Here is a 13,929-nt window from a genome sequence, read left to right as displayed (position 1 = left end):
CTACAATAAGGAGAATTATGTTACATTATGGGTGAAAGGGTGCTTGAATTACACTGAGCAATTCCCAGCTGCAGTGTGCTTCTATTACATGACATGCAGCAGTTGTCTACAGAGAGGCTAGATCATGTATACTCCAGTTGCCTTGAGTCGATTCGTCTCGGACATGTCAGAACAACTTTTTGAAGTATGTGTGTGTAAAGTGTAAGTAGGCTGAGCCGATTCTTGGCCCGATCCGCGGGCAACCTCACTACATGGCGTCACCAAGACGAAATAACTGCGCAGTCTGTCGCCATGATTCTTCCATTAAATGATCTTCCACAGAGTAAAATACCTTATTCTACCAACAGTCATGAGTGTACTTAAAACCAGATGTGTCTTATCAAAAGTATGTCACAGATTATTCTTTCGTATAGGAATGAAATAAAAAAAGTGCTGTTGCTTCTGACGTTATAGTGTCCAGTATCAAGAAGAATATTAAAACACCAATAACGACATTCCGTAGTCGACGATCACCCTGGACATTCAAAAAACAGAAAATATTGGATAAGCTGTCAGCAGCAGGGAATGCTCTCACATTATTGGTTCCGGAAAAACTTCATTAAAACATTGTTTGAACAGTACTTTTACTATCTTTTCCTGACATCTAAAATACACATCCCGCCACAGATATGACGAGGAATTCCTTATCTCCTTTGAAATTGTCACTGGCGTGCAGTCAGAATTAAAACCACATACGGTACAGTCGTTAAAGGAAGCAAGGTACAAGGTAACACGATTTCGAAGTTTGGCAACTTTTCGACTTGTGAATCACATTCTTAGGAAATCAGTGGTTAATGTTCGCTTAGGATCGTGAATCATGCATGGAACGGGGATTATTTGAAGTAGGTCGAAAAAAGAAGATCCACGCTTCATTACAGGGATCAGTATATACATGTAGGCTGGAGCCAGATACACCGCCAGAGTACAGTTACACCACATCGCCGATAGGGGTCATTCCTATATATCTCAAAGTACTTATTAGGAACAAAATCATCACTTGATTAAACACACCTATGGCTTACTTTTGCATACTAGTCCATAAAATTCCCCTAGCTCCTGCCTATTGTCCCCCTTTAAATCAACATATTGTGGTGCCACCTCATGGGCCTCCTGGTACCAGTGGTTTGCAATAAACCCCGCCTCTCGATATTTCAAACTTTTATTGTAATGAAGAAGGAGTGAAAAACTGATTATCAGGATGCCTCCAGGATTGAGACGCATTTTTGCTCGATAAACGAGACAAGATTTTGCACCAACTGCTTTGGGCCTACCGACTGCTACTCGCTTTTAGCTGTTCTTCATCACTCCATTTTGGCTGTTATATTCATCCTTTTCAAATGTGCTATATTAAGCTCATGCAAAAACCAATTAACAGTATAATCAAATTATAATTTCACCATGTCGAATTTTTATGTTGCTGCAAATTGTAAATTAATTTGAAAGGAAACAGGTGCCAGACTAGACGCTATTTTGATAATGTATTCCCCGACCACCGGTTAATTAATAAATCAATAATTAATACCGTATAAATAAGTATTTCTATTTGCAAAGTTCACTTTTAGATTTATAAGCGTGTGAAAAGCATCCAGACATGAAGACTGTAATGTTTCTGTTTCTGCTCATTACGGCGGCGCTGTTGGCAAATGTGAGCGCCCGAAAAAGTAAGTACATTTCGCTACACTTTTCTTTTTCTTCTTCAAGTTCTTTGCGGTCGCGAGACAGTCAATATTGCATGTTGTACTACAAACTGATGTGCATCCTTCGGACTTGTGTTCCTCCTCCATTGCTGGTCTTGCAACCGGCAAGTTCTTTGAGGGGAAAGCAAAGGATCAAGTTCTGAGACTTCTAAGAGGAAAGAGGGGAGCCCGGGCCCAATTCCACATCGGTCCCTTTCAGAACGTCGCTTTTTGGTTGTGAAGGTTGGGTGGATAATTTTCAGAGAAGGCAAACCACGAATGTGCTGACCCTAGACTTTGACTTTTGAACACTTTAAATGAAGATATATACTTGATTTATTTTGCAGCTATCAAAACAGTGCCTCAATGCCTCGGCGAGAAAGTTGCCCTTTGTAAAGTCAATCCATGCCTCACTGTGAGATGTAAAGTTCCGGGGGCCGTCTGTATGTAAGTATCATGTAGGAGCCAGTTTTCGCGGGTCTTATCACTAAGTGCAGATTTACTAGCTTCCAGCGATTCCATACACGCAAAAGCTTATTTATTACGAAATTTGAGATCAATAACGAAATATCTGGGGTGCTGCGTGGATGTTTTAAGCGTGAATTAATCTTGAAATCGCTCACTGAAAGATCGATGCAGACCAAAACAAATCCGAAGCGGCTCCCCCATTTTCGCGGGGTATTGCGCATGCGCGACTGATTGTTGTGTTCGCATGATCCAAGGTATTGACCCAGTGTTTTGAACGTAATTAGAGAATTGCTTGCCTGTTTAGGACGCATTTTGGGCGCTTTCTTTGCGGAACGAAATGAAAATCAAAAATCAGAAAATTTCTTCTCTGGAAACGAAGTGACGCGCGAGAAAACGGGAAAAAACGGGTTTTCGCGAAATTGGGGATGACTCGAAATTGGGGAGCAGCACCATACATTTACGTGTAGTTCCATTTCTACCCAGAGTTTTCGGAATTAGGCAGCAGTTGTTAGTGTAGTATAGTGGCTGAGGAGGCGTTAGAAGAATACTGGCGAGGCAGCTATAAGAAAAATGATGACGCACGATCGATCTGTTGGTACATCTTTGACCACCAAGGTTGTTTCACCTTCGGCTACGTTTAAAGGGAGTATGAGACCAAGAATTTCACGATGATGTTGGTACAGCATGTTGCTTTCGCTTTTTTTAATGAATGATTCTTTTCAATGTTCCAGGAAAAATGAATGTGGAAAATGTGGAACCGACTGGTACCTGAAGGGAAGGATGGTATTTGAATGCAGGACATAAAGGACGTCTTGAACTTGCATGTATATACATGGCTCAAAGACCATGCCGATACGTATGTGAAATACACAAGATAGAAAACTGATATGTCCATGACTTCATTGATTGAGATTTTTGAATATGATGTGATTCTTCACCACATCAGCAGGCTGCCACAATTATATTACTCGGGTTATCATAATCAGAACCGGAGCTACATTGGACCATTCACCCCAAGCGAGTTAATCCCGCCGAAGGGCTTGTATTGTTTGCCTCGGCCCATCCTCGAAAAACCAGAGTCGTATCCTCCTTGATCCCTCGCACACGGAAGCTCGGTCGTTAGTTCCGAGTGTTGGCCAGAAGTTCTGGATGTAAAAGGTCATATAGCCTCCTAAATATACACCGCAGCTAAACTGTCCTATGATGATCCCGCGGTCGTAGGATTCTAACCAACCTAAAATAGGCTGGTTATAGATTCTCATAGGTAAAGCGCTTTTAATCGCCGAGGTATTGTGGGTCGTAAGGGAAGGACATGATGCGCTTCGTTCAAGGGTTACGTGTGAACACTAGACTCCTATGCAGTCTTACGTCATCCTGGTAGTCTTTTGAGAAGGCGCGTGGCCGGTCCACTGCGTCCGGAGTGTAGTGATCAGCGGTGTAACAGGAACAAATGCCCCCGTGGAAAAAGTGTCCGGCCCTTTTGTATTCTGCAATATGGTTCCATAGAGACCCTGACCTCCAATAGTTCAGAGATTGAAGCGCATAATAGAATCCTTTGTTTCCCGGGCATTCTATCCTAGGACATTTTAAACTTCTACACCGGCGTTTTCTTGACTCCTGCGAGGCAGTCCATTCGTCAACGCCAACCTGATGCGCACTCATGCATGTGACCTACAACAACAACAACACATGTGTGTTGTGCAAGTCGGCCTCGCATGATAATTGTCCTGAGATGAATATGGCTTATTCACTACGGTAGGTCATATCCAGGGTCATTATCCCCGGTCATTCCACGGAGAATAATAAATTACGTGTTGCCAACTGGTGCAGTTGAGTTCAATGCGTTAGTACGCATATGTAGCCAATGAGAAGCACTGAAAGAATCACGTGGTGTTAGATAAAGGAGTATACTGTAAAATCGCCCAGAAGGACGGCCATTTTTTTCTTATTTCGATTGCCAGTGGGCAGTTACTCTCCAATTCTGCACGATGTCCACGGCAGCCAAGTACACAGTTGTTATGGTGCGACACGGAGAGAGTGTCTGGAACAAGGAGAATCGCTTCACAGGCATGACCGATGTTGACTTGACGCCTCTTGGTGTTGAGGAGGCGACAAACGGAGGAAGAGTAGGTGAACAATCCATTGACTGGCATGCCGGTCCAGTGCCGACATTGCTTTAGGTCTTTTCTGTAGAGGGTTTTGACCTTGACCTTACAACCCAACACTTAATTTTCTCATTTGGTGTTGGTCAGTGGTGGACGCTAGGACTGACGTGTCCGTGAGGATCATCCTCGGACAGAACACCTTGTAGGCCTATCTCACTGACTCATGATGTGGCCAGTCCTTTTGTAAAGACACTTTAAATTCCTGCGTACAATACACCCCGGCCATATACTCTTGGTTCGCACGCCTAACATCCACTGTAGTAAGCCAGTGTATGTGTACATTTTGGTAGGCCCAAGACGGGAGAGTTTCTTCAGGCCTATACTTGATTGACCAGCAGCGTCAATGGCAATAGAAGGCCTTAAAATTACCTCATTACGGGCCTAGATATGTGCACTATGAAAAGATCTGGCTGGACGTTAGGAGTGAGAAACTAGAGTGTAATCATCACGGGTAGCTGTTTGGATGACGAAACATGAATGCATAACCTTGGGCAAGACACTTCATCCGTAATATTGATGTGATCAAATTAGGAATTGTAGGGCAAGCAGACGCAATATCATTGGTAGTTGGAGTTTCATTCTTGCCATGGCCATGATGATGCCGTACATTTGGGCAAGATTAGGCGTAGATTTTATGAAGATTTTGATAATTGGCCAACTAATGTCATATCAAACAAAATGGTAAACGTTTCTTGCCTAAGCCAAGGTCATGACTATATTGACGAATATTCGCTTTTACTTGTTGCTAATGTTTACAACCTCACGTAGCGGTATAGTGTCTTGCTCTCGGCCAGCTCAGTTGCTCACATGCGCATTGTCCCTTTAACACAACAATAGTTCCACAATCTTCGCGCAGATGGCAGCACCTTCTTAACCTTTCGTCAAGGTCGCCTCGATTTGTGATCGCCGGTGTTTTTGCAAAATTTCTCAATTTATTTGACCGATTTCACCATGGCAAAGTTCACCATCGTTCTTGTGCGACATGGGGAGAGTGCTTGGAACAAGGAGAATCGTTTCTGTGGGTGGCACGATGCTGATTTGTCATCACTTGGCATGGAAGAGGCAAAGAATGGGGCGAGAGTACGTGACTTTTTACATGGAATGGGTGAATCAGGGTGTCTCAAAAAAGCTAACGTCTCGAAAACGTAGCCATCCAAAATGATTGAGGTGTCTAATGTCATGTCAATAAATGCCAAACCGTGACGTTCTTTGGACGTAACATAATGTTATATAACTTGCATGTTCAGATGTCCCAGATTAGTTGAGCCTGGCCGACATGATTGATAGTACATTTACCGTTACTGATAGGCCTGGGCCTACGGAGAAGTCGGAATTAGGGCCCTGCCTTTTTAGCTTTTACCTAGTTCATCCCCCTGACATGACCCTGTCCTTTGCTAATTTCGGAAATCCGTGCCCTTCCAAATTTCTGGAAGATGCACTACTTCCATGACGTCAGACAGGGGAGAAGTGGTGTCCGACCAATAAATGCAGTCATGGCATTGACTGTGTCATCAGCCAGTGTTATATACAAAAACAGTAATATCACGGTGTCTGATTCTCTCTTTCAGATGTTAAAGGAAAAGGGTTACACCTTCGATGTTGCATATACCAGTCTTCTCAAGCGGGCGATCAAAACTCTCAACTTGGTCCTTGACGAGATGGATCTCGATTGGATCCCTGTCCACAAACACTGGCGATTAAACGAGAGAATGTATGGCGGACTTCAGGGACTGAACAAGTCCGAAACGGCTGCAAAACATGGCGAGGACAAAGTAAAGGTGCGTTAAAGTGGGACTAGAGGGAGGGTTGAATTGGCCATCTTCTTCTTCTTCTTCTTCTTCTTCTTCTCTCGTTCGCTCTAGACAGTCAAGTCCGATCTTCTGATGTGGTTGTCTGTCATAGTGTTTTGGATGCGTTGCACTGTGGTTAGGCGCCAGCACCGCTGGTTAGGCGCCAGGGCGCTGGCCCAGTTGGCCATCTTTGGGTGACTTATATAAGGGCACAACTGGGTCATGTTTGATTCACCACTAAAAATGTCCCTCGTACAAGCATGACATACTATGAGATGGGAGAGACCCCTATTGGCGATGTCATGTAACTTTATCTTGCCTACCTAGCTTCGACGAAAGTGCATGTTACGGTTGATGCCCTTGCCTGCCACTTTATAAAGATGAGGTATTCATGTGCACCCAAGGCCCACTGCTTTGAATCGAGGAAGAGGAGGAGATGATGTATTGTCTACAGAGTAGATCATAGATGGGGATAGTCACACTATCTGTAAGCAGTCCAAACCATGGAGAGTGACCATTGGTGTGTTCTACTTAAAAATCCCAGTCTTTCAAACAATAATCTTGACATCACATGTATCATTTAAAAGCAATTGTTGAGGATCGAGAAATTAATTTTCTTTTGAACATTTGTTTGTAGATCTGGCGACGTTCCTATGACACACCCCCACCAACGCTGACAGTTGATGACGAACGATGGCCTGGCCATGACCGAAGATATGCGGTAGGTATTTGATAGTCCCACATCGCTATTTCAAGATGACAGATTGCATTGTTATGAAGTTGGCACATTATACTTTACTAATATCTCTTTTTGACAGGATATGGACCAGAAGCTTGTACCTGTCACTGAATGTCTGAAGGATACCGTCGAGAGGGTTCTTCCTTACTGGTTTGATCAGATCGTTCCTGCAATCAAGGTAGGTGTACCTCAGTCTTCGGGTAAAAATCTGAGATCGGTAACCACCCTTGTGAGATCTGAGCTGCTATAAGTAAAAATAAGAACATATGTTTGAGTTTAGATTTTTGTAAAGAAACTTACTTGTAGTATCAGATGGCATCATGTGTAGAGTTTGTTGTAGACATTTTAAAGGACTAATGATAAATTCTCAAAATGAAAGTGATCCAGGAAGAATGTTCCAAGTCGCTTATTCAGTCTGATACAAATAGGTTATGGTCTTGTTTCATTGCAGAGGGGCGAACGAGTCCTGATCTCCGCGCATGGTAACAGTCTCCGCGGTTTAGTGAAGTACCTCGACAAAATCTCAGACGCTGATATTCCTGGCATGAATATTCCAACCGGTAGGTATAGAAGGCTGAATACAATCGAACTCTGCTTCGAAAAGTTGTACACTTAACATAAAAAATCAAGTCCAACCGCAAAGATGGCAAATTAAAAACACCTGCAAAGTGTTTCTTGATTATAGTACAGCGGACACCTCTCTATTAAGGACAACATCTCTATTAAGGACACTAGTTTTGGTCCCAAATTGGTTGTTTCCATTCAATTTGACCTCTCTTATCAGGACACCTCTCTATTAAGGACAGCACTTGTCAGTCCCGAGGGTGTCCTTAATATAGAGGTTACTCTGATATTCCAAGTGCACAAATTCAACCAAAATCTCACTGTAAGTTTGTTCCATTTTTCAGGTATTCCCCTCGTTTATGAACTCGATGAAAATCTTCAACCCGTGAAACACTATTACCTGGCAAGTGAGGCTGATGTCAAAGCAGCAATGGAACGCGTTGCAAACCAGGGCAAGGCCAAGTAAACAACAGCGAGGAAATCGACAGCATTGACAGCTTGATTAGCAATTAGATTATTTTATTGTTGCTATGGCATAGGAGATACCCCTTATGATTATTAAATCCCCGAGACTTTGTTCATATTTTGGGTTGTTACTGATTGTTGTGCAAAAGCATTGTGATGTGGTGGTTTTCTGTTTTCTTTAAGACTGTCACAGCATCATGCATCTTATTCAGGGTATGGTTCTTATGATGAAGTCATGATATGAACTTTTACTTACTTACTTAGTCCTCTTCATGCCAAGAGGGCACATAAGGTTTCGATCTTCAGTCTCCACCCTGTCCGGTCGGCAGCCTGTCTGCGGATGTTTCCCCAGGTCCGACCAAGCGGCCTTATCTTCGTTATGGTGAAGTCATATAAACGGATTGTGCCAAAATTTCATCATGTGCTTCTGAATATTATGTGCTGGTAATTTTCTGCCCAAACTTGCATGTAGACTTAGAAGGCCTGTCTTTAATTTGTTATCCAAAATAATCAACATCCATAATAACATCACTAGATAGTTTGTTTCATCGTGTAGTCTAAGGGTATGACTTGGGGTTCTCTGGACACAGGCAGGGTATCTTGCCACCGTTATTATCTAGTAAGGCCTCATCATATCAGCCATGTAGAAATGGTCTCAAAATAAATACTAGTAGTGCACGGCCATTTTAAACGTTATTGAGGAAATGGTCATTAAATGACTAAAACGAAAACTGTTGTGATAATTGTACATGTTAGTTTTAAATGTTTAGCTTAATTGAAGAACATGTACATTGATGGTATTGCTTATTTAGATTAAAAAGTCGTAGTGCTTAATTTGGTTGTGTTCTCAGTATTTTATCAAAGTGTTTCATCAATTCATGTGCAGAGTGTTCTGCATGAAAGGTATGTTAAGTTATTGCTTAAGGCTGCTTATAATTCCTCAGACTATGGTATTGACAGTTGATAAAAGAGACGAGTTATATCGTGCCTGGTGGATGTACTGTTTAGAATAAAATTCAATCCAATGTAAATAGTACTTTGCTTATTCAAATACAGTATTTGCTTGACCCAATCCAAGTAAAAACTGTATTCAAACTCTGTTTTAATAGTGAAGCGGTCAGAAAACAAAGGACAGGAGTCAGAAATCCTTAGAAGGGGCAGCTCATCTGGGAGCAAAGATATAGGTACAGCAAAAGGTACAGTATGGTTGAGTGCACAAAAGAATTAAATCATCTTCTGAAAACACACTGCAATACATAATAACATCACTAGATAGTAGAATTGTAGATATGTCAATTCTCAAAAACTCGGTTTTGTCCAAAGTGGACTTTTGTTCTGACTCCCAATTTTAGGAACTACCAACATTGTATGACCATCATACATGGTCATACACTGCTGGAACTACTTGGGTACCAGTGTACGTATGGCTTGGACTACCTGTTAATTCAGTATACCTGACGTATTGACCTATTTTGAAGAAGGGTGTTGTTACGACCTGCTATTACCTGAACATTCCATTTTTCCAGACGTGCATATTTATGAATATCAGGTAGCCTTCCTGCATTTGTAGTGTGTGAAGTTCAGTATAGAGGACGACAGTATGCCTTCAGACAACTGGCTGAAAGACACTTCTCTTGCCCTTCGTGAGAATAGGTGCCATCAGCGATAAGCTCTATCTGATTACTTGACAAGGGAGTATCTCTTCTTGAATACTGGGAATTTAGTTCATTTTGACCTCTGTAGCTTCGAAACTGCTTTTCATTCAGTGCAAGAGTTTTCTTCAGTGAAGGGGGTTTATGCTTACCAATAGCCTGGCCAAACCAGACGGAGTCCAGTCATCATGCCATCGACGAGGTTGTGATTCAACCAGAACAAGTAGCAATTGAGAGCATATTAAAATGCACCAGATTTGTGCCACTTGAAAGGGAGCCAGCTCAGAATATTTAGATATTTTGAAGTCCATATTCTCATTATGTGATATCTTGATCGATGCTTGATGCAACTACAATTGCCGGCATCTATCTACATTCCCTCTCATGTTTTCACCTTTCTAGAAATGGGGCGCTGAGTGTCCGAAATAGTGATGTCATAAGGGGAAACCAGGCCTTGGTGGAGGGACAAAGGAGATAGTCATGGTTGACACACTTGAATGCCTTTAATGACGGACAAGGGGAAAAAGTTAGTTCCAATGCAAGCCACCAATTTCGGGAAGCATGTATAGCGTGCTTAGTGTATGTCAGTCGCAATATCCAACCTTTCTGAGATGACCCTCTCTCTGAAACTCTTTCTGCTAGAACCACAAGTGTTTTCACCTGTGAAATAAATGAAGAGACGCGATGAAATTGTTCGAGTTTTACTTCAATCTCACTCGTATGGCTCCTGACTGCATTTACAGTGCATCTACTTGTACATCTATTCTCGCATCATACACACAATCTACGCCTGTTTGGTAAAAAGATAGAGAGTGTCTTTGGGAAGGGCGGGCACTCGACTCAAAACTATCCTTGCAAAGAATATGTGATAACAATCAGTACAATATCCTATGTAGGCTGGTAAGTCCAGTTGATCAAGTCGTTACCGTAAATGCTACATTCAAATCTGGCTTCACTAACTGAAGAATTTGATGACATGCTAACCCTCTGGTCCCAAGGTTCTTCCACCATTTTTGTTCTTCTCCGCCAATGCAATAGATGATGCTGGTTGAATAAAGTGCTGACGCCCGAGGCCTGGAACTCGCCATTTCCGAACGCAGAAGAAGACGAGCTTGCTATGACTGACGAGACACACTCTTGACTTGGCACTGCTTGCTCAGCTGAGGAGCCTGACAAGTGTCAGGCTCATACTGTTGATAAGTGATTGACCTTACTCTTACTGTAGAATTTCTCACATCAACTTCAGATGACTGTTCCAGTCCAGCACACAGTCGGACAGAAAGTGGAAGTCTGCGAGCTGACCATGGCCTTTAGTTAATAATCTAGATACTTGCACACGGTATAGACGCCGTGAAAAAGGCGTTGAAATGTCGAGGGGGGTCTTGTTAGTAGCCTACGACCTGAGGTGTGACTCTTCGCGTCTAATACTATTAGTAATAGTCATCTTCCTCCTCCATGCCGCACCCGCGCACAGGAACGGTAGAATTTGGAAGGACCCACTTTTCGTTGCAGCAGTTTGGTTCGTGCGGTCTGCAAGTGAAGAAAATGGAAAGGCCTTTAACAATAGCATTCCGCGAAGTTACTATTTATAGCTCACAAGGTCATTTGCATAAGATATTGACGACGTTTTAGTCACGTGACAGTCGGACATCGACACTTATTTCTACGCATTTGAGCTTATTTCAAAGTCAATTATCTTTGACCCTGCATTGTTTTTAGCATGAATGATACCATAGAGTCAGAGAAAGAAATATTCAGAACAATTAGGCCTAGTATTTCCAACACTCGGACATGTGCCAGATTGAATCTAACTGCCCTAGTTAGAAAGCCTGAATCCACTACGAAACCGCATATTTGTCCGACATTGCCTGTAATTCAGCGATGGGGAAATAGAGGGCAGCCGCTGCAGTGACGTCATCTTCGCGGAATGCTATTATTCATGTTCGAAGGCGGATATCAGAAAATGCCTTCTTCGATCTTTATTCGTGGTGTGCCTCCGCGAATCCAATGGAAAGTGGAACCTTTTGATCCATAGCCATATTCATACCGCATTGCCACCCCATGCATCCTGAAGCTCAGGCCAACACTCGGCACTATCGACCGAGCTTATATCAGTAACGTGTACGAGGGGAGGAGGACACGACTGACTCTGGATTTCGAGTCATTTTTGACACTATGGCATGTATGGGTGATTTCCCTGACAGTATTAATGTTATACTCACTTGCAAATTGCATCCGGGTGAAGCCTACAAGGGTCACGGTAGACGCAGATCAAATCGCTCGGAATAGCGAAACAACTCACATTGGAACAGTCTGAAAGATATATTGAAACTGAAATTAACGGGTTTTTTTCATAAACAACCACTAATTATTGGGTAATACGGCGAATATAATTTGAATGTCAAACAATTGGAGCAAATTATTTATGTTCATTATACGAAGACCAGACTCCAAAAAAATATTTTCCCGCGACTCAAAAACTACGCTCGGCCCCAGCAGGCATTCGGTATAGTTGAAATAAGCCACTTGCGCAGTTGATGCCAGTATATTAGGAAGTCGAAGCATCATCAAATAACGCCAACCGCAGCGACTGACAATTTTCGATTACAAAATATTCGCTCAAGCGCTATTGGAATCGTGCCTTTGAACTTGTACATGCCTTGCACATGTTCTGCTGCATTACATGTAGGCTGCTAACATATGCAGATTTTTCATTTTGATTAATTTTTGCCAATGATCTCTCCATGCCCATGAAGACGCATGATATCCTGCCTATCTGTCTCCAATACATTGTACATCAATTCTGAACCTCAAATTCGTCACCCGACTCGGTCCCTAGCTTCAGTCCAACTCGGCTGTTTCGGGAATGGCGTTCGAATACCACGCAAAATTTCTGTCATCTTGCAGGTATTATGAACTATTATACGCAGCATATTGAAAACAAAAGTGCAGTTGCACGGCGAACTTGCCTTTCTTTTTACCGCGGCCAGTCCCAGTGTCTGCCTCTGAAAACAGTTTGAATGTAGCTTGAAAAATAAATCTGATATCATTTAAACTTGTCTTCCATTGGTTAATGATACAACCACAGCCATAAACAGGCAAAAGTGTCTTCTCAGACTCGAGGACAGAGGATGATCATCCTTTCCTTTAATGATAGCCATCATATAAAATGACAGCCCGTCAAACATTCTCGCCACTTTGGCCGAGCATGTCTTCATCACCTTGGGCTTAAATGGTCCAATGATAAGCCAGGAAGTGTGGACCCACATCACGCCTCACAACAGGCCCTTTTATTTAACAATAATAAGTGACTTACCACGTTTTCCTGTTGCCCGACCATTACAGCTGGCCACTGAAAGAAATGAGGAATATACTATACATGTATTTTACAAATACTATTTTTTTGTAACTTTTTTAATCATTCTAGCGACTCGATTCTCAATCTTGCGTATCCTTATAGGTTTCTTGTGGACCAGGTTCTGTAGAAACAAGAGGACAGAGTCAACTTTCGTTCGCAAACGCCATATTTTTCACTTTCAGCCCGTGGTTGATGTGTCTTGTCCCTTATACTCGTCATAATGCCCCGGGTAATGGCCATCCTGACCCGCAAGAGTTCATGGACGCACATCGCCATGGTTCAGCCTTCAGGTGTCATCCTGGCATAACCAGTGGTTTTAAATATACCCCACCTGTTGGTTTTGCGTGTATGACGAAGGAGTAAAAAAGCCTGATCTCAGGATGTCAGGTTTGCGTGTTGAACAAAAAAAGAGTAGAAAACCAAGGCGGTCTCAATTGGTCAGGCCTGGAAACCTTGTGTTTGGAAGACGCTATAAACAGCCAAAGTATTCGGCTTGTTTACTGTTGAGGTATGTATGAAGATTGAATGCAAACTCACCAAACAGCATCACCGTCATCAGAATAAGAGGAAGAAACTCTTTCATTTTGAATTGCAGTATCCTTTCCTTGTCTTCTAAGATTTTCTTGTCTTCTAAGATTTCGTTTCCGCTTCTCCAGCGATCAGTGATGGATTTGGTTACAAATGGAGGCCCACTTGTATGCTGAAGTACTGGTGATGGGTTTATGGGCTGCTGTATACGTGAATTTGCTTCTTTTTGCTTACTAATCAACTGCAAGACTCAGAGCAGTAATAAAGATAATTTACAACCGAACAATCACACCACTTAGAAAGTTCAAGCTCATTAACTATTTTGCGTGGAAATGACCCATTTTTCTTCCATAATACAAAATTGTTCTCAGTTCACCGTGTCACACAATTGATATCAGAAGATATATTACGATGAAAATCGTCATATTTATTATCAAATCGATTGTATGACCGTATGACGCTGTTAAACGTTTCCGGGGTGCAAA

General features: G+C 42.3%; 2 protein-coding genes and 1 long non-coding RNA gene across 8 annotated transcripts; 2 read left to right on the top strand and 1 right to left on the bottom strand.

The window, feature by feature from the left end:
* Window positions 1-667: 667 nt before the first annotated feature.
* LOC135489416 (uncharacterized) lies at window positions 668-3,069 on the top strand. Of its 5 annotated transcripts, none has more exons than XR_010447150.1 (4): window positions 668-766; window positions 1,591-1,700; window positions 2,063-2,162; window positions 2,915-3,069. It is a non-coding gene; the product is annotated as an uncharacterized LOC135489416 (long non-coding RNA). The 5 variants fall into 5 exon arrangements; XR_010447151.1 differs by having other exon boundaries at window positions 671-759; window positions 1,602-1,700; XR_010447149.1 differs by having other exon boundaries at window positions 681-766; window positions 1,602-1,700.
* Window positions 3,070-4,090: 1,021 nt separating this feature from the next.
* LOC135489042 (2,3-bisphosphoglycerate-dependent phosphoglycerate mutase-like) lies at window positions 4,091-8,937 on the top strand. 2 transcript variants are annotated; one of them, XM_064774127.1, is made up of 6 exons: window positions 4,091-4,309; window positions 5,917-6,126; window positions 6,776-6,859; window positions 6,957-7,055; window positions 7,329-7,437; window positions 7,786-8,937. In XM_064774127.1, the coding sequence occupies exons 1-6, from the start codon at window positions 4,172-4,174 to the stop codon at window positions 7,905-7,907; spliced, it is 762 nt and encodes a 253-aa protein (XP_064630197.1). In that variant the 5' UTR covers window positions 4,091-4,171; the 3' UTR covers window positions 7,908-8,937. The 2 variants fall into 2 exon arrangements, with proteins under 2 accessions (XP_064630197.1, XP_064630198.1); XM_064774128.1 differs by lacking the exon at window positions 4,091-4,309 and adding an exon at window positions 5,222-5,428.
* A 1,306-nt stretch (window positions 8,938-10,243) lies between these two features.
* LOC135489043 (uncharacterized) lies at window positions 10,244-13,715 on the bottom strand. The gene is made up of 5 exons (XM_064774129.1): window positions 13,454-13,715; window positions 12,875-12,910; window positions 12,528-12,563; window positions 11,781-11,871; window positions 10,244-11,088 (listed from the first exon to the last, which is right to left on the bottom strand). The coding sequence occupies exons 1-5, from the start codon at window positions 13,497-13,499 to the stop codon at window positions 10,989-10,991; spliced, it is 309 nt and encodes a 102-aa protein (XP_064630199.1). The 5' UTR covers window positions 13,500-13,715; the 3' UTR covers window positions 10,244-10,988.
* Window positions 13,716-13,929: the final 214 nt, after the last annotated feature.

Source organism: Lineus longissimus, chromosome 6 (genome assembly GCF_910592395.1).
Source record: "Lineus longissimus chromosome 6, tnLinLong1.2, whole genome shotgun sequence".
Classification (NCBI taxonomy): domain Eukaryota; kingdom Metazoa; phylum Nemertea; class Pilidiophora; order Heteronemertea; family Lineidae; genus Lineus; species Lineus longissimus.
Note: the sequence above shows the minus strand (reverse complement) of the source record. Positions and strands in the feature narration are given on the sequence as shown.

Coding starts and splice junctions, on each gene's coding strand:
- LOC135489043 (XM_064774129.1), bottom strand. CDS start 13,499: ATGAAAGAGTTTCTTCCTCTTATTCTGATGACGGTGATGCTGTTTG. Junction 12,564..12,874: donor TCGGGCAACAGGAAAACGTG/GTAAGTCACTTA, acceptor AACTGTTTTCAG/AGGCAGACACTGGGACTGGC. Junction 11,089..11,780: donor CACCCGGATGCAATTTGCAA/GTGAGTATAACA, acceptor CTTCACTTGCAG/ACCGCACGAACCAAACTGCT.
- LOC135489042 (XM_064774127.1), top strand. CDS start 4,172: ATGTCCACGGCAGCCAAGTACACAGTTGTTATGGTGCGACACGGAGAG. Junction 6,127..6,775: donor ATGGCGAGGACAAAGTAAAG/GTGCGTTAAAGT, acceptor ATTTGTTTGTAG/ATCTGGCGACGTTCCTATGA. Junction 7,438..7,785: donor TGGCATGAATATTCCAACCG/GTAGGTATAGAA, acceptor TCCATTTTTCAG/GTATTCCCCTCGTTTATGAA.